General features: G+C 36.9%; 2 protein-coding genes and 2 long non-coding RNA genes across 5 annotated transcripts; 1 reads left to right on the top strand and 3 right to left on the bottom strand.

The window, feature by feature from the left end:
• Positions 1-4949: 4949 nt before the first annotated feature.
• LOC145161591 (uncharacterized) lies at positions 4950-6642 on the bottom strand. The gene is made up of 4 exons (XR_013738545.1): positions 6410-6642; positions 6061-6196; positions 5244-5331; positions 4950-5174 (listed from the first exon to the last, which is right to left on the bottom strand). It is a non-coding gene; the product is annotated as an uncharacterized LOC145161591 (long non-coding RNA).
• Positions 6643-7360: 718 nt separating this feature from the next.
• LOC145161592 (uncharacterized) lies at positions 7361-10129 on the bottom strand. 2 transcript variants are annotated; one of them, XR_013738547.1, is made up of 6 exons: positions 9605-10129; positions 9440-9534; positions 8580-8950; positions 8213-8417; positions 7995-8062; positions 7361-7713 (listed from the first exon to the last, which is right to left on the bottom strand). It is a non-coding gene; the product is annotated as an uncharacterized LOC145161592 (long non-coding RNA). The 2 variants fall into 2 exon arrangements; XR_013738548.1 differs by having other exon boundaries at positions 8580-8722.
• Positions 10130-12238: 2109 nt separating this feature from the next.
• On the top strand, positions 12239-13022 carry LOC145161589 (dehydration-responsive element-binding protein 1D-like). The gene has a single exon (XM_079081145.1). The coding sequence runs from the start codon at positions 12294-12296 to the stop codon at positions 12924-12926; it is 633 nt and encodes a 210-aa protein (XP_078937271.1). The 5' UTR covers positions 12239-12293; the 3' UTR covers positions 12927-13022.
• Positions 13023-14232: 1210 nt separating this feature from the next.
• On the bottom strand, positions 14233-17138 carry PEPKR1 (phosphoenolpyruvate carboxylase-related kinase 1). The gene is made up of 4 exons (XM_079081144.1): positions 16952-17138; positions 15753-16557; positions 15257-15553; positions 14233-15079 (listed from the first exon to the last, which is right to left on the bottom strand). Exons 2-4 carry the CDS (start codon positions 16345-16347, stop codon positions 14496-14498), a joined length of 1476 nt encoding a protein of 491 aa, XP_078937270.1. The 5' UTR covers positions 16348-16557; positions 16952-17138; the 3' UTR covers positions 14233-14495.
• Positions 17139-19674: the final 2536 nt, after the last annotated feature.

Genomic DNA, 19674 nt, shown 5'->3' with positions numbered 1-19674 from the left:
CTGCATATCCCTAGAAAGGTGATACCTATGGGAGAGGCCGCTCCGAGATATAGTTTGGGTGGGACCCTTGGGCGAGGCCCGTGTACTTATAGCAGCGCAGGTGGGACCTGGTAGAGACCGTAGGGGATCAAGGAACTCAGGACTTATAGAGCCAAAGTGGCAAGGTAGATAGAGCAGGTTTAGATAGCCGAAGTTTCTTCGGAAGTCGCTGGGAGCGACTGAGAGATTGAGCTTGGGTTCAGTAACCGGTGGGAGTCCGGTAACCCAGATGATGGCAGACCAGTTGGGACCAGGGTGATCCCGGTTCATCCGGAAAGCGGATAAGAGACAGAAAGATCTTCAGACAGGTAGTGATAAGAAAATTATGGAGTAGAGCAGCTAATTGACCGAGAGGTGCTAAGTCACTCACAGTTGGATTAAATAATCTCAGAGTAAAGGGTTTGACTCTATTGCGTAGCTCTCGTATGAGTCTAACCGTCGCAGGGATGAATCCTATACTTGAAGGATTATCTGATTTTCATGCTGAGTTGAGCGTTTATCATCTAGACATAGTAAGTGGAAGCATTCAGTGGGTAACAGTGAAGGGACCAGCACTGGGAGTGGCTGGAGATTAAATACAGCAAAGGATCTGTCCTTCGTAGAGACAAGAAAGGTTGTTGCTTATGTACAGTTTCCTAGGGAAGGCAATCAATTGCACAGGGTAATGGTTGGACCTCAGGAGGTCAAGTGTAGCGGTCCTTTCGGGGATCGGACTGAGCAGACAAGGTTAAGCGTTGTATAAGACTGGTTGTGAGCATTTAGGCTAGTTTGGAGTGGCTACTGTGACCCATGAGAAGTACCCGAGATAAGTATTCGCAGAAGACTTTGAGGATGAAGTCTAGTTTAAGCGGGGGAGAGTTGTAACACCCAGTTTTGAAAGTACTCGGTTGTGGTCTCGGAGGCCAAAGGGTAGGGGCGATTCGGTCTTTTATGGGTCTCGGGTTTATTTGTAAGGTTTTAGGTTTGGGGGCATGACTAAGAGCGTAGGGTTTCCCGCCACCTTTTCGTGGATATAAAGTTCGTCGGAAACGGACTTAGGACGAAGAAGTTATAACACTTTGAAGTTATTGGCATAAATGGTCCTTAATGGAAATGTTTGGCAAGCAAGTCACATGCATGCAAGGGAGGCATGCACGTGTTTGGCTGGTTACGCCCAGCGTAAGTTGGGTTACGCCCAGCGTATAAAGTCATTTAGTCGCGGGTGCGGAGAGGCGTACGCCCAGCGTACGAGAAGTACGCTCAGAATCACTAAACCCTAATTTTTAGGGCATGTCACTATCTAAAGAACATTATGCCCTAGATATCAGCCTACCTCTCATCTTTAGACAGCCACCACGAAACCCTAATCCTCCCTTGAGTGTTCTTGGAGCTTTGGAGGCCATTAGAGAGCATTTTGGTGTTGTGAAGACATTTTCCAAGCAAGCAAAGAGCATAGCAAGGTGGTGGTTCAAAGGAGAAGCTGTAGATCCGAGATTGTTGCTTCATTTCAGATCATCTTGAGGTATAAAGCCTGAAACATTCCTCAAGTATGCTTAGGTCTATGTTAATGGAGTTTTTGGACCTTTTAGGTCCCAAGAATGGACCTTTATGACTCAACTCATTTTCTAGGTCTAGGGTTGCCACCCTTAGTGTCATATGAGTCCCATAAGCAGTAAAGTTTCAATCTTGAGGGTCCATTTGTGACTATGCATGAGATCTAGTCATTTCCATGGAAATTTGTTGTCACATTTCAAGTTTTGGGCTCATTTGGTGGGTTGCAAGCCACCGAGTAATCAACTTTATGGATTAAGACGTTGAATAGGACTTGGATCTGTAATTATAGCTTCTGGAGTAGAGTATTAAGCACTTAATGGGAAAAGTGGCTTAACAGAGGAGTACGTTGGGCATACATACAGGTACGCGCAGCGTACACTCCATTCAGCCAGCACGCTTAGCGTACAGAGGAGTACGCCCCGCGTACTCATCAGTTATTGGCTTGGCAAGTTTTGGGCCTCGGGTTGGGCCATGCTTTGGACCTTGGGTCTGTGGGCCGTAGTGGGCCATCAGAAGTCAGATAATTTGGGCCAAGAACATGTTTGGGCTTAGGGTAAGTCCCATTATAGGGATTGGGCCCACTTTTATAAATTGGGCCATTAGTGGGCCACTAGTGGGCCACTAGTGGGCTTGGGAAGCCTACCTAGTGTTGGGCCTTTTATATTATGGTTTTAGGCCCTAGATATGGACCAAGTTGGACTAGAGGTAAAATGGTCATTTTACCATAAGGAGGATTATTGGTTTTTGGGCTAAGTGTTATTTTGGTACTGATAGCTCGAGGAGACAAAGGAGCTGCAGTTCGGGGAATTGCCAGTTAGCAGTCATAGGTTTATCTGCGGGATTTCAGCAGTGCAAGGTGAGTCTCCTCACTGTATGCATGGGTCTATGGCCACAATGTCGGCCCATTATGTTTGTGTATAGTAGGAAGACCCGGGGGTTAGCCCTAGGCATTTTTATGATATATGTTCCAGATTACGATCTGATGCCGGGTGAGGCCCGAGGTATGTTAGTATGTTAGAGGTCTTTGTGATTCTTGCATGTGTTGGTAGTATGTTTCCTGACTAGGTCTGATGTCGGGGTAAGCCCGAGGAATGTTATATGTTGCATAATAGATTATATTTGTTGTCTTTGTGATACATGTATGTGCTTGGTATGGAGGTGAGTGTGGGCGAGGTCTCGTATCTCATCAATAGCCGAGTGTGGACGGGGTTCCATATCACATCATTCAGCAGAGTAGGGGCGAGGCCCGTGATAGGAGAAAAGTGAGTGTGGGTAGGGGCCCGTATCTCACTATCAGCAGGAGTGTGGACAGGGTTCCACGACTCGTCAGTAGCAGAACAGGGGCGATGTCCAAGTTAGGGGAGGCCTTAGAACGGGAATACAGTAGAGTATGTTTGCTTTATGTGCTAGTATGTTTATGTGATTGTATACGTATAGCGGGTGGGGCCGGAGACAGGCGAGGTCTAAGAGAAACAGATTTGTATACCGAGCAAGACTTGATGCCAAGCGGGGCCTGATGCCGGGCGGGGCCCGATGCCGGAGCGAGTTCGATGTCGGGCAAGTCTCGATGCAGCGGGCGGGGGCCTAGTATGTGGTTATGTGTATGGTATGTGGTAGGTTGGGGAACTCACTAAGCTTCGTGCTTATGCATTTCAATTTTGGTTTCAGGTACTTCCGGTAGCAGAGGGAAGAGCTTGGGATGACTGCATCGCACACACACACCATGATGTTTAGCATGTGATGTTTTACTCTGATTTTTGATGTGAAACTCTGGAAAAAAAATGTTTTGATGAAATGTTTTCATAACTTATGGTTTTATTAGTGAATTAAAATTAAAATTTTGGTCTTTTGTTTTGGAATGTTACACTCTTAAAATGAGACATCAAACAAGAAATCCCCTTAGACCCCACATGTCCATCTAGACAACAATGAAACCCCCGAAAAGGACAGGGTCACGTACCGATCGAAGAAGTAGAAAAAAAATACGAATTTGCTTTCATTTTCTATTTAAGTTTGGAAGTTTAATTTATTTCTTGAACTTTTTTAAAAGTCATCCTTGAACTTGTATTTCGGTGGTTATTTTTAGTCATTAAAACAACGAAATTCAAGTCTTAGAATAATTAAAAACAAATTAAAGTTGTAATTTTTAGTAAAACATGAACAGAAGATATCGTAACAAAATTTAAACTTAACAACGGCTTTAAAAAAAACAAAAAGTTAAACAAAATTGATGCTTTTAAGTTAAAGTGTAAAACATAAAGAACAAAGTTATTATTTACTTTAAAATTAATTAACGTAGAATAAAGGAATGATATTATATTGTTTTCTTAAACAGTGGAAAAGGTGTAGGAACACGAAACTCACAGGCGATACGGGGAACGTTTGAGATAATTGATAGTGATAAGGACCAACAACAGGCAACAGCTGTGTCTCCAACCCCAACTTGCAACTTACCCACCCCCAACTTGCAATTTACCCCGGCCTGTCTCTTTATCATCTATATTTCTACCATTAGCTATTGGTGCGGCAGGATGTTAAAATATATCACTGTCTTTCGCATTAAGGAGTTGAAATATGTATTTTTTCTCTAAAAGATCGAAGGTTTAAGTCTCGTTGTAGATAATAGAATAATTTAGGAATATGATTTAGTGGGTGTGTATTAGCCGTTAAAAAAACATGTTCAAATATTTTTTATATTTAAAAGTTATAATCTCACATGTCATGTCATATATAATGTTATAACATCTAATAATTTACATATCATTATTTTTTTATTTTTTTCGGTTTATTTTTTTTTATTTCTTTATTTTTCGATTTATTTCTTTTCTATTTCTTTTTTTATCTATTTTTTGTTTATTTTTTAATAATTATAAAAACAAACATAAAACATTTCATTTAAACTAGGTGGGGAACCCCCGCGTTGCGGGGGTCGGATGCGACAATTTTTTCTGTTGTTTGTAAATGTTAGTTGACGAACTATTTTTTTGTAGTTTGGGTATCATTTTGTTGTCGGTCTGTCTCAATTCATGAGTCCATTATGTGGCATCTAATAAGTTACTATGCTCCTTTGCCAAATAGCTCTTAAGTGGCATTATCAAATTAATGTCTTTTTTCTCCCTTTGCAAGTTGCAAATGCAAGTTAAACTATTTATCGAAATATATACTTCATAGGTTTATTGTTTGGTTAATGGGATGGGACTGGGGTGGTGGCCACGTCTTCGGTTTTTTTTTTTTTTTTTTTTTGTACCTGGATTGTATTTGTTGAACTACTTTGAGTATAAAGAATGTAAATAAATACATAAACGAATAAATAGATGTTGTAGCTCTTTTCGTTCTAACAGAATCTATTATTTATGTTATTAATGTTATTTGGGGTGTTTCCTCAATTTCATTAAAACAGCCTAATCTTACAACAAATTACTAATTAAATGAAAGGTAATTTACAACCCAATAAACAAAACCTTTTGAAAGCAGGAAACAGAAATAAAACTTAGCTGCAAAATTTCTTATCAGGACTCTGCCATTTCAGATTCCAAATCTTCCCAGAAAGTTGTTTCAGGTTCATGCATATCCAATTTCTAGCACCTGTTACAATTACAAATCTACAAAGTAAGGTATGTTTCTTTTTTTGTATTGAAATCAAGATACATTTATTAAGATAGGATACTTACCTTTCGCTCTTCTTTGAGGTAAAAAAACCTTCAAGTTTGGCATAAACCTTTTTAGTTATCTTCGTTGCTTCATCATCGTGTGGTGGGGCTGCAGACACAAAGGCAATAAACCACACCCGCTCATCATTTTGCACGATAAATTTGAAACATTAGGGATACTTTTGTCCAAAACTGTTAAAATAAAAAAAAAATAACTATAAAAATAGTATGCAAGGGCAGTTTCATCCAAAATTGTTAAATTCAATTTTTTTAAGTATAAAAACATTATGCAGGGGCATTTTCATCCAAAACTATTAAAATCAAAATTTTTTAACTATAAAAATAGTATGCAGGGGCAGTTTGGTCTAAAACTGTTAAAATCATTTTTTTTAAAGTTTAAAAACGGTATGTAAGGGCAGTTTGGTCAAAAAATAGTATGTATGATGAAGTTATAAACCTAGATTCTTCATAATCAATATATTTTGATGATATGAAATCATAAATTTACCTATTTGCATTCATGATACATACACACAACAAATAAATCAACATTCAACATTCTACCATATTAGATTATTGACTAAATAACAGTTTTGGTCTGTGGTTGTTATTCTCATACAGTTTTTTGTTGATAAAATACCAACACTATTCTCACTTTCATAAAGACTGAAAATGTTATGCAAAAAGTTTGTTTTAATGAATTTTGTTGACGGCAATTTTTCACACTTCTCATCTGTAGAATACTCCCACCATGGAAACCATGTATTAAAATAAAGCTAAAATAAACAATTTTATAAAAATTAGTTTATCTGTGAAAGTTTGTTTTGTTAAACCTTACCATGGTGGGGACATTGGACATGACCCTCATTTACAATGGCCAAACGAAGAGGGCATGTTGTATGTGCACATGCATCTTACTTCCTCATTCTTCTCACGAAATAATACCCAACTTTCTTCAAGGTGTCAATTGGCATCTGTATTGTTAATAAAAAGATACAATTTTTATTATAATTGTATCATGTGGAAAAACTACAAAATGGAAATGAAAATGGCTTCCAAAATCATCAAAATCATCGATATAATCATAACCATATGTTAAAATCACCTCCACATTCATTTAAAATCTCAATAGCAAGGTCTAATTGATCATTCAGATACCTATCTAACAAACTAAAATCCGATTTTACCTGGCTTCCGCCTTCTACATCGTTCTGACGCCGCCGTAGCGGCGACAGTGGATTTTGAGGAGGAGCCAGTTTCGGCCGACGACGGTGGCGACAGAGACAAACGAAGACCTCAGCGGCGCAAAGGAACGGAAACATAGCGCAAATGAAAGCGATAAGTAAAGGAGAACAGAAGGAGAATCAGATTACGTAACCTATGACCACTGAGCCAAATTAAGTTTAAAGTATAATGGTGTAGTAAGGAAAAATGAAAGTAAAATGATATAAATAATAAAGCAATCTAGAAAAGTAGAATGCTGTAATGAGAAGAAATGAAAGTAGCAACATACTTAAAGTAGCAAACTTTGTGCATCACTGAAGCTCAGAAGCACAACAGAGCCGATCATCCATGTTTTTATCCCCCATCTTTTTCCTGGAATAAAAGCCATAAGTAAGGAATTTACATATCGAAAAAAGTTAGAAAATTCCAATATTTTATATTCAGAATCAGAATTTATTTGTTTGTATGGCAGAAAAACCATGAAATGTTACCTTCTTGATATAATAACCGATGCTATTATCCCATCCAGAAGCCATTTAGGGCGGTGGTGAGCGAGTGGCAAGATTGGCACGGCCGTTCTCCGCCAATCTATGTTCATGTACAGTCGCCATGGTGTAAGCTGATTCGCCACATGAAGTTGTTTCCAACACATTTTTCCGGGAAAAACTACCATTACTAACAACACCTTTCTTCCTGCTGTCACCAACCTCTATAGGGGAATATCAAGAACCATCTATACATTTGGTAAAAAGGTTGAATCAATGAAAGCCTCACTAATAGAAAGAAATGAAAGGGTAGATCATACCTAGTATCGACTTTAATATGTTCGGTCTTCATACCAGTCAAACAGAAACGTTACCGTTTTACAACAAATCATTACACATTAAAGAAATGATATTAGATAAATGGATATTAGAGAAACGATTAGCTGTTCTCATCACCGTCTTTCAAATGACTTCGATGTTCTAACTAAAATCAATTAGTCCAGATGATTTTATCATTTATGAGAATTATGATCATACGTAATCCGTAATTCATAAATGGCCTATTTATCAACCATCATATTCGAGTTTTTGACCATACTGTAAATAGAATGATAGGAAACTTCTACCAACATGTGGATGAGCATTGCGTATTAGGTGGTTCAATGTGGTGGCACCACCCCATATAGCAGCACCCTGCCTGTGGACTATGGCTAAGCAGGTTCATCAGTGGATCTATTTTTCGAATGAACTGAGCTTTCCACAATGATTTATCAGTCAATTTCCTAACAAATTTCAAAAAAAGAAATCAAAATCAATGACTTTAAACATTGAAAATTACAAAATAAAGCACAAAGGAAAAGCCACATGAAGCAGGTGATTGTTTCTTTAACCAACGAAATCAAATCATATATATTTATAAATCCAAAAAGTCAAATGCTAGCCTAATAGGTTTTCACCTTCTAATTAGGTACAACAATAGAGAACAAAAAAACAGAAATTATCAGATAATGTACATCAATAGAGAAAACAAAAGGATCCATTTTTAGATGGTTGAATAAAGTACCTTTGGAGGGAGCTTAAGAACATGAAGATAGATTTTCCCTGGTGAGTGGTTAGAGCAGGTGAGACAACCTGAGAGAATTTGTTTTCGTCAGCTTACCAATCACTCAATAAAGTGTTAACAACTTAAAGATGCACACACAAAAGTTCACAAATCATGCGTTCATCTTATTGTTTTAACTTTAATCAATCATACCAACAGAAAATTATCAGGAGAATTACCCAGATATTGGTAATCGTAATCCCCCAAAATACCAAGGATTTACACACAAACGAAGAGGAGACAAAGAAAGAAGGAGATTAAAAGCTTAGTGAAAGCTTAGCTGAACGACGACAAAAGCAGCAGAAGGTGGTGTCTTCACTTTGAAGAAATACGGTTATTCCAGCTCGCTTGTCACCTTTGTCAACAGGAACACCCATTTCATCCCTGTAGTGGAATCAACAATCATTATAATTACATATTCAAAATATATTTAAAGCATAGTACTTTTAGATTATTTCTTATCAGGGTAAATGAACTTAGTATAATCTCTTTTTTAATTAGATAACAAAATCAAATAAGCCAAATGAATAAGAGGGAAAATGATACCTGCAAATCCTTTTATTGATCCGACCGTTCTTCATATGTATGTTAAGTAAAGATATCCCGACATTCTTGCCAGACAATCCTGAATTTCAACCCCACAGTTATGTGTGTGTCTATGGGGAAAGTCAGTTTCAGCACCTACATACCTGCATTGAATAACCTAGTGAATTAGTCATGTTTCAAGTGCAAAACTAAATGGAAAAAATGATCATATCAACATGTGTTTCTTGTTGTTTCCTGTTCTTTCTCCTTTGCCATACATTCCTTATACCATCGTTAGAAGCAAAGACAATACCGAAACCCACTTTTTTAAGAACGAAGCTATCAACAAATCTTGAAGGCCATTATCCATATCACCATATGTAGCAGCAGATCTTTACCATTAGAAAATTTCAACATGAAGTTAGAGGTTTTTATCATGTTTGTAGTTCAAAAGATTGACTTGGAGCATGCAATATATAACATGTTACACATACTATTGTGACTAAAATCGTTCAATCATCAACACAATAACGTCTGTACTCTCAAATTTACACCTAGATTACAAGCTTATTAGGCTAAATGCTCCAATATTTCTAGTAAAAGCTTATAAACAACTAAAGGATAAGACAAAATTGTGTGTGGCATACATTAGGATGTATTTAGTTTGATGCGAATTGAAACAAAATCAAAAGCAAAATTCAAAAAACTTTTCAATTTCTCTATTAAGACAACAAAAAATGGCAATTTGGTACGTACAGGGCACATTGCTAAAGAAAGTCGTTTACAGATTTATAATGTAAACGTCATCAGGAGATAGACGTTCATAGTCTTCTAAATTTCTATATCTAGTGAACAACTACGATTTAGGGTTCAATACTAACCCAAAGATTGAGGGGGACAGGAATGGAGATACACAGATGTCGGCCAAACCACCTCCATCACACAACCCAAACACAAAGAAGGGTTCAATAGTTACCTGAGAATTCAATCAAAATCGTTCAAAAACAAAGTTGGATGAAATTAAAGAAGAAGAACATATGAGGAACCTGGTGGAAGATAAACACCAGAAGCGCTCATCGTATTTTGGAATAAAGCGTCGTGGTGGGTAGCGGAATTGCAGAAGAAGAGGATTAAAGGAGAGCGAAACAGTCGTGCAGTCGGACGGTTGCGTGAAGTAGAAGAACCATCGACCTGCCGAAGATGATGGAAGGCGTTATGGATCCATTCGTCGCCGAGCTGTGTTTATATCCTTCCCAATACTGGTTTAGGGTTTTCTAGAGTCGATGGGAAGCAGCGGTAGCAGCACTGTCCGGCTTCGTCGTCGGTATCTGGAAACATTACAAGACGACCGCCAGTGTCTCTCGTCTAACCCGCAAAAGCCCTACGCTTCTCTGTCAAATATTGTAGCAAACCTTTGTTGCCTGCGCTTTGCGGCGGAACCGGCGACTGCACCGGCGGCGAACACGGCAGCTTCTTTAGGCACCAAAGCCACAATAGCCAGCGGGTGTTTCATGAGCTGTGGTACCTTCAGTGTGAATTTAGATTAGATGGCGAAAATGGAGGAATCCAGAAAAAAAATCATGGGAAGCACATGAACCGAGGCAGAACCGGCGGGGAGACGTGGGAATGACACGTATCAGCCCCATCCTTATCTTTACACCACTGTTAATAAATTAAGGGACCAAATTGTCAATACCACAAACTTTAGTGTCAAAAATCTGAACCACTAAAAATATGAAAACTCATGGGCCATTTTCGCCAAAAAAATCAAGATGTTCACTATTCCTAAAAAGTGTCCATCTTTAATATATATACAAGACATCGAATGGAACACAAACAAAAGTATAGGGGTCGGATATGTAAATGAAGGGACCAAAGGTGGACAAAGGAGGCCAATTTTACTATTCTTTTGTTCTACAATTTTAATATATATATAATAATAAATCCTAATTTAGACAACATTTAAAAAAACATTACATGAAGAAAAAAAAACGTTACAAGAAAATAAAATACGATAATCCTAAATTGAAAAACATAAAATGATAGTCCTAGTCCAAATATCTCTTGCAGATCTTTTCCTTCGTCGCATGAAGCACTCCAAATCTTGTCGTGACATATCTTCCGCACTCGTTGAAGAATTGTCAAATCCTTCATCATTTGATCTTCTTATGTTTGACGACGAAGGAGACTCTTTCTTTTGTTATTAGATTGTGTTGGTTAAACTTTTTTCATTTCCGTCAACTCTTGTGCCCTTTTTTCAGCTTCATTCATATGTCGTTGAGCGCGCTTCACTTTGTCGTGTCCGACCAGTCGACGTGGATGGGGGGGGGGGATCTCTTCGATGTCGTTGGGGATGTCATCGGTGTCGGCATTGAGGTTGATGTTAGTTCGTGCGTCGGAAACATTAAACGGACTTGAATTGCCTGACCTATTTGAATGTATCTCCGACGATATTGGTGTTTTAATCCATTTTGGATCTTTTCTCACAATCTCCCATTTTTTTCATACTAAAAAACGTGACCCATTTCGACATGATATTGCTCCCTCACAACTCTAAACACATCAAAATCGTTGGCACCACTTCGCTTTTGCGAAGAAAGTTTGCTGAAAATCTCATTATACTTGGTGCAACTACAGCTGATTGGAGTCCATTTTCTACTAAGCATATCGACATTGAGGTTTCTTCATAAGCGTATGAAAATTTCCAATCGCGGCTTCCCAAAAACTAACTCTCCTCATATCATTTCCTATAGTCGGATTTTTCGATGCCCCGCACTACTTGACCGCCAAAGCGTACTCTTCCTCTGATGTCTACCATAGCAGAGGTTCTTTTACTTTCTGCGATATATTTCCGTTTCTTTTTCCCTTTCCTTGTACCTCTCCGACTACCTTCCAGTTGTGTTTCGGGCATCGTATCTTGCGTTGGTTGTGTGAATGGTGGTTGTGTGGTTGTTTGTGACATATAATCAAAAGTATTGAAAATGTTTTGTTTCATGTACGACAATGTAGGAAATTGCATTAGAGTGAGGTGAGATTAAAATAGTTTCCTTAAAATGGTATTTGTGGTGAGTTTTGAAAATTGAGGAGGTTCATATAACTCCTATATTACGTGAAACCCATCAGAACGAATGTATTTGTGTTTGATGTAAAATGAGATAAAGATAAGAACGGTGTAGTAAAAATGGTATTTAAATGTAGTATATATAGGTAAAAATTAATATTTAATTTTTTTTTAAATTTAAAATTTGACCGTTCCAATTGAAAAAATATGCACATTACGACTCGTTTCGATTGCAAAAGATGACAACATAACGGATGAGGTGCGGTGTTTGCATGTTACCACGTCGTTGAGGGTGAGCCACGTCGGCTCTAACACCCCTCAACAGCCCATACCGACTCGTCTAAATTACACTAAAACAATAATTTCATATTCTTTAAAATTGTGATATCTAATATTTAACGTACAAGTGAGGGTTCCTTGTATATTAACATTTAATGATTAATGAAATGTTTGAGTAGAAGGATCAAAGGTGTACAGTGAGTTGATAGTTTTTCTATCAAAATACACTTTCTCCCAACCTTCTTTTTTCCCCGTCCCCAGCTGTCTCCTTATCATCCCTCACTCCGTGTTTATTTTCTTATCACCTCCCATGGCCATATTATATATATACAAAGTACAAACATTCACTCTCTCAAACTAAAATTCACTCATAATAACTTCCCAAACGACAATTAATGGCTACTTTTATCCGATTCCATACCCCATACTCGACAATGTCAACTGAATCTTGTTCAACTTCCGATTGTAGCACCACCGCAAGTTTTTCCGACGAGGAGCTCCTCTTAGCTTCAAGAAACCCCAAGAAGCGAGCCGGGAGGAAGAAGTTCAAGGAGACACGCCACCCTATTTACCGGGGTGTGCGGCGGAGGAATTCCGGCAAGTGGGTGTGTGAGATCAGAGAGCCGAATAAGAAAACGAGGGTGTGGCTGGGGACGTATCCCACAGCTGACATGGCAGCCAGAGCTCATGATGTGGCGGCTTTGGCTATGAAGGGGCGATCAGCGTGTTTGAATTTTGCTGACTCGTTGTGGCGGCTGCCGGTCCCGGAATCTAGTAATGTGAAGGACATTCAGAAAGCGGCAGTGGAGGCCGCTGAGGCTTTCCGGCCGGCGGATGAGGTGGAAGAGAACAAGGAGTTGGCGGCGGTAAATGGGTTGTATATGGATGAGGAAGCGATTTTTGGGATGCCGGGGTTTCTTGCCAACATGGCGGAAGGACTGATGCTACCACCACCTGTGACCGTTGGATACGACAACTGTGAGGATGACGTGGAATTTAGTTTTGACGCGTCATTGTGGAGTTTCTAGAAGTTTAGCCAGATTGATGGATACGCAAATGTGCCATTGAAACTTTGAAAGACTCTTAGAGTGAATAAAACAGACTATTATAAATTTATAATCAAATATTAGTTAAAAAGTATAATGCATATGTTTTTAAAAACGGATCATCACTCAAATATGATGTCTTTTCATAACCAGGGGGGATATAGGCTATCTTTCAAAATTTTCCATCAGATATAAATTTAAATTTAAATAGATCTTTTGATAATTACGGGTTAAGTAGTCACCTCAACACCATATATCCCTCACATAAAAGGGAATGAGAAAGAGGGAAAAAAATGGTGTGATAATATGTGAAAAAAATAGTGTGATACAAACCTCCACATCATCACCAATTCAAAATTCACCACGACAGGGGTGATGTGAAAAAAACGGTGTGATAATATGTTAACGTCGTTGGGGGCATACAAAAAATATAATTGTTTATTTTTTAATTTGTTTCTTCACTACCAATACATTATACACACATACATCAAAAGGTTTATAACCTACCTATTTGAAAAGAAAGTTGATCCATTTTATTCTATGATTACATGTAAAATATGTTAAAGTATTGGATCCGCCCTTGACGGAGAGCCTAGTCATATTTTGAGTCATTTATAAAACGATCATTATCTTCAAAATAGATTTATTTCGAATCTACTTTGTGACCAGTTATATTTCAAACTCATTTTTTGGGCTAAAATTTGATGACAGAGAAAAGTGTATTCCGAAATTTCTAGGAAATACAAGGCATAAAGCTATATCTTGTTAATATGATCTTAACCATTCATAGAATATATGTGATACTTTTATATTGATTTTTGGTTATCATTATGTTCTTTCTTGTTAAGACATTTTATTCCCATAAGTTGGCTATCATTATGTTTATTTTTGTTTAGCAACGTGGATATAAAAATTGATCGTTTTAAACACTTTCTTGAAGTATCCTTTTGACTTTATTTTTTCTTGCTATCACGAAATTAACTTTAGCATAATCCAATCAAGACATCAAGTTCTATTTTAGGCAGCTAATGACTGAATATATGTTGAGGTATGTTCTAAATCAGATCTATCATCGAGCCCAATAATTGCACTTAAGTTGACATGAAACCCTAAAAAATCGTTCCATTTCGAGGTGTGACCCCCTTTTCTCTCCTCATGTATCGTTTTAAGGATATTACTTAACCAAACAAGTCAAATTGATGTGATTCGATTATTACTTTTACATGGTTCTACCACTTAAATCCAAAGATTGATCCACCTATATGTAAATAGCCTTATACCCCAAAAGTCCAAAACCATATACATGTTGATTAAAAAAAAAAAAAAAAACCCAACAAAAAAAAGGAAGAATTAGAACACTGGCCTAGACCGGTTTAGCCCAGCCGGACATCACATATCAGGACCGGACCGGCCTTAACAATATCAAAAGCCCAATCCTTTTTGTACATCTCCACTATAAATAGTAACAAGTCAACTAGCATTTTATATCATCAAACTCAAGACTCAAGAGAATAAAAGTCAAAATCCACAAGCCCACTTCCAACTTCCAATTCAACAAACAAAATCAGACCTGAGGGACGCCGATAGCTGCGTGCACGACACCCACCGGATAACCGACTCCGCAACCACAAGATCTAACGGCTCAAATTCTCCCAATCCGATCGTACGGTTCCTCTTACTATGAATCCCCGATATCCTCGACCCACCTCCCCTTTTAACCTCACCCAATCTCTGCTCTTTCACTTCCCTCGTATCCAGACCCAACAAGCACACGGACACGGGCGGGTCATGATCCGTATCTGGACCCGGCCCAAAGAAGGAGAAACTTGGCATGGAATGGATCGGGGTGCAGAAGTCTAGGGTGGTAGTGTTTGATGACCCGGACCCGGACCCGCCACTGCTACGGAAAGAAAACCCGCAGGAGTTCACGAGAGGTGTCACGGGCTCCACAAGGAATGAAGAAAACGATGACTTGCAACTGAATGTTTCACATATGATTGGAGATCCGAGCCCAAAGCTGATGTCATCGTTTCGGGCCATGAATAAAGATGATGTTGGGCTTCCTGCTAACTCAAGTTGTTCACAAGTTGGAGGTGATTTAGGTATTGGGCCAATGCCACTAGTCCATGTATGATCTACAAACCCAATGAACAAAACATTTAGCTGATAGCTGATAAAAAATGACGTTTGGTAGAAACTAGCTGATAAGCTAGCTAGAAAGTGTTAAATGACAAAAAGGCTAGAACCCTTTTGCCACATCAAAAAATATTGAGTAGTAAATAAAGTGGGTTTTTTTTTTTGTAAAAGATTACCAAGAACTTGTTGAGCGGTGAGCCTCACAGAAGGATCGGTATGGAGCATTCCTCTGATCAATTCTTTGGCGGAATCAGAGATTCCATTCCAGGGATCTGGCTGGAATCTCAAAGCAGCAGCTCTAACTGCATCAAATATTCGCGATTTAGTCTTCCCCCAAAATGGTGGCTTCCCACTAAGAAGAATGTACAGAATTACCCCTGCACTCCATACATCAGCAGCTTGGTTGTAACCTCCTGCCAATACCTCCGGTGCTATATAAAACGGACTCCCAACTGTCCCATGCAAACTTTCTCCTGTTTGGTCAACAAAAGTCAGCACCTCCTATCCCATAGCAATTAATAAACTCCAAGTTTTCTATATATAGAAAGATATCCAAGTAACGTGTTTTGAATATGCAAGTTGAAACTGATTATTTATTGCAACTTCAAGAATCGTAATTACAATTTACAAGATTCGGATTTAAAAATATCATGAGGATTTAGAATATTATACCTGGATTAATGTATGTTGCGAGGCCAAAATCAGCCAACTTGATCTGAGAAGATGATGCTTTTGTTGCTAATAAAATATTTTCGGGCTTTAAATCTCTATGAACAATACCTTTATCATGACAAAACCTCACCACTTGCATTAAATGCCTGAATAAGATCCGAGCCTCAGATTCAGAAAATCTCCCCTGTTTTTCTAACCGATGAAAAAGCTCTCCACCTGCACATAACTCCATAACCAGATGAACATAACCTTCTTCTTCATAAACTGCTTTGAGATCAACCACGTTTGGATGCCCAGACAACCTAGTCATGATCTCAATCTCAAGTTTGATGCTTCTTACATCTTCATCAGTCACGAGTCTGTTTTTTGATATTGATTTGCAGGCCAATACCTCTCCCGTCAATTTATCAGAGCATTCTCGGATTATACCAAATTGCCCCCACCCCAATTGGTCTCCAAGAACATATCGATCTTTTAGATTTGAGATCTGATCGGTTTCTAGTATGGTTTCTGTCAAGCTATCGACTTTGAAACAGTTGTGGAATTTGAAAGATGATTCGTTATATCTTTTGGTGTCGCTCTTGGCAACGGCCATACGAAATCTTTGTAAGAATCGAGAAATCTGAAAACCCTAATTTTGGGTGCGAAGTTTCAAAGTATTGAACACCCCTAAATTTGTTTGACTTTGAATCATCCACTGACTTTTCAAGCCTCTGATTGAAGTCAAACTTTGGAGGTCATGATTCTTGCGAAAGTTACAATGTGATTCAACGTAAATCTACCCTCTGAGCAACTCCAGCTGGATCTGTAAAAACATAAGAAGAATCCAACTTTTTTTAAATTTCAAATTTTTCGAAATCGAAAGCTCGTGTAAAACTCTACAAGATGCATACTTTTTGATTGAAAAACAAACGAATAAGGTTAAATTTCTGACACATCGCATACTTTAAACTGATCAAATCGAGAATACCACATGAATAAACTTTCTTGAAGCACATATACAACACTTAAACCACTTCAAAACCCTAAACTACAACGTCCATGAACAGCAGAGCATGGAAAGCATTAAAGAATAGAAATCAAAGACAGGCCAATCAAGATTCAGTTTGAAAAACGACAACCCAGATCTAGAAATTGATTTCGATTCAAGAAAAGGTTTCAAAATTTATTAATTTCAGGAGAAAGAGAAAGAGTTTAACCTGGAGAGAGAGTCAGAGAGATAGATTCAAGTTCAAGAACGTTGAAGTGGGTTTAGAAATTGATTCTCCCCACGAGAGGGGGGAGGTTATGGGGTGTGGGCTCTGATGGTTTCCTTCTCCTTTGAACTTTTTGCCCAATTTAACCTAAAATTAAAAAGCCACCCCCACTTCCTTGTGTTCCTGTGTTATGTTTTGCACTTATGAGCTGAGCTGATATATTTGTCCTCTTATTGTTTTTTTATTTTATTTATTTTGCCCTTTCCCCTTGTTTTCGATGTTCAAAACTTTATTTTCATAAGAAGATATGTGCGAATTTTAGTAAACTATGTCATTGTTGTTGGCTGGTAGTGAAAGTGGATGGAATATATAATACTACAAATATTCAATTAATTTTCATTTATTACTTAATTAAGCCAATCCCATATAAATAATATGATTAAAGATTCTGAAATCCGTATATGCTTTAGTAATTTATTATTTACATATTTAAACTTAGAGATTGTTAAGAATTACTTGAGGAGCAAACAGAGAATTAAAAAAAAAAAGGTGTTAGGCCGCAACTTTTGAAGGCGACAGAGAGTCATCCCAATCCATGTGAAACACCGTGTACACATCCAATTCGTCAGTTCAATAATTTAAATGTTTCCTAGGTCCCACGAATTATTGGAGCAACTGTAGTTTTATTCTCTTCAAATTTGTGGTATTTTTACAGGGCTACTCGTATAAGAATAATTCATTATTGTAATATTTATTTAATTATTTATAAATTTTTGTACTGTTAAAAAAATCTTAGATCTTATTTTCATTCTATGTATATAAAAAATTGAACTCTTACATAATACTATAATTATATGTTACTGCATTTTTTTGAAAACAGCAAACGAATAAACGGTAGCCTATAATTATATGTTACTGTATTTTTTTAGAACCAGCAAACGAATAAACGGTAGCCGCTCCACCTATAAAGACCCGAGTTCGAGCTCCTTTATAGGGCAAACTCGAAACTCAAAGGATTTTCAAGGAAAATTTTCACCACATGGAGCACCTAAAAAGATGATTCAAAAAAATCGAACTTCTGACCTCACGCCCCACATGAATATAAAACTTAAGTTGGACATCACTTGCAATATGTTATTATGTAACTATTGATATTAGAGTATTTTTTTATTTTATTTTATTTTTTAGAAATCATAGTATACATATGCATACATTACTCTAATTATAAATCTATACATTTCGTCTATAACATGATTGAACCCTTAGTTTTTGGCTGAAGACACCTATCCATCAAATACAGATACCGCTAGACCAAATGTCTTTTAGTGAATATCATAATTTTCTGTTTGACATAAATACGATTTTACTTTTAAAGTTTGACGGAATGATTGTTGTTTAGGACATGGTTTGCCAACTAAGTCATGGCGAACACCGTCCCTTGGTGTGTGGTGCATATGAAAACCCTGAAGCCATGCTTTTTCCTCTCTCTTTTCTCTTTTTCTTCTTTACTTCAATTTTCTCTCTTCTTTTTTATTATTTTTCCAATTTGTTTACACTATAAATAAAACCATTCATCATCCAATTTTAAGACAACAAAAATATCTCTTTCATTTTTGTGTATCTTGTTTTAAGTTTTTAGGTTTTACATTTCATTCTACTGTATTTCTTTTGTAAACTTTTTTAGTTTTAAATTTCATGTTATAATTAAATATGATTGTTTGCTTTATCTAAAAATAAAAATTCATTTTTTCATAAATATATTATTATTATTATTATTATTATTATAGAATTGTGTTATTTTTTATAAATTGATAACATATGTTTTTTAAACATTTGCGAAACACATTTCAATTGTATATTTATTTGTATAAATTTTACTGTTTAATGTAATGTAAGTAGATATTTTAATCAAGTGCAATCACACAAGAAAAAAAATTTAGGATGTTTTAATTATTATTTTTTTTATATTTTTATGTTTTTAAGTTTTTATTTTTTTGTTATGTATTTTTACTTTCAATTAATGAAATTTTTAGTTTTTATCTATATGAAATTGTTTAAACAAAATTAAAAAATAAAGGTGGCATGGTATGACAAACCTTTCATTATGTGTGGTAACAATTTTAGACAAATATGCAAAAAAATGAAATGGAACGGTATGAGTAGCCAATCATAAACTTTTATAAAAGGTAGCACAAAAAATTCCCAATAATAAGATATTTTTTTTATATTACAATTTCATTAAATATAAGAAACTAGCACAAAAATGTTAACAGAAATGTTATCATGATGTAGTAAATAATCAATAATAAGTTTTTTTTTTAATTGTTGTCGTACCACAATGGTTTTCAAGCCTCTTCATTAATTTACATATTGGCTAATTGAATAGATTGGGCTATTAAATACTTTACATTTATTTATTTGGTAGATGAATTTATTTGGGCTAGTAGTTGCTTATTCTTGTTCAGTTCATGAGGTGTACCATATATTTAAAAAATTAATAAAAAAAATCTACATTTTTTCCCGTAGGGAGAAAACAAGGGGTAGCAATTGGCCAACCAAGTAGCTCCGCCAATGACTAGGATGACACTAATATGACTTGCAAAACGGAATGACAACTATGACATCACTCCTTTTAGTCTTATAAGTAACGCAATGGTTGAATTTTTCACGTCTGTTTCGTGATGGATATAAAGCAAGAAATGAGAACACTCGTTTAATTAATTGAA

The sequence above is a fragment of the Lactuca virosa genome, chromosome 2, assembly GCF_052849685.1.
Source record: "Lactuca virosa cultivar CGN04683 chromosome 2, Lactuca_virosa_CGN04683_v6, whole genome shotgun sequence".
Lineage (NCBI taxonomy): Eukaryota > Viridiplantae > Streptophyta > Magnoliopsida > Asterales > Asteraceae > Lactuca > Lactuca virosa.
Note: the sequence above shows the minus strand (reverse complement) of the source record. Positions and strands in the feature narration are given on the sequence as shown.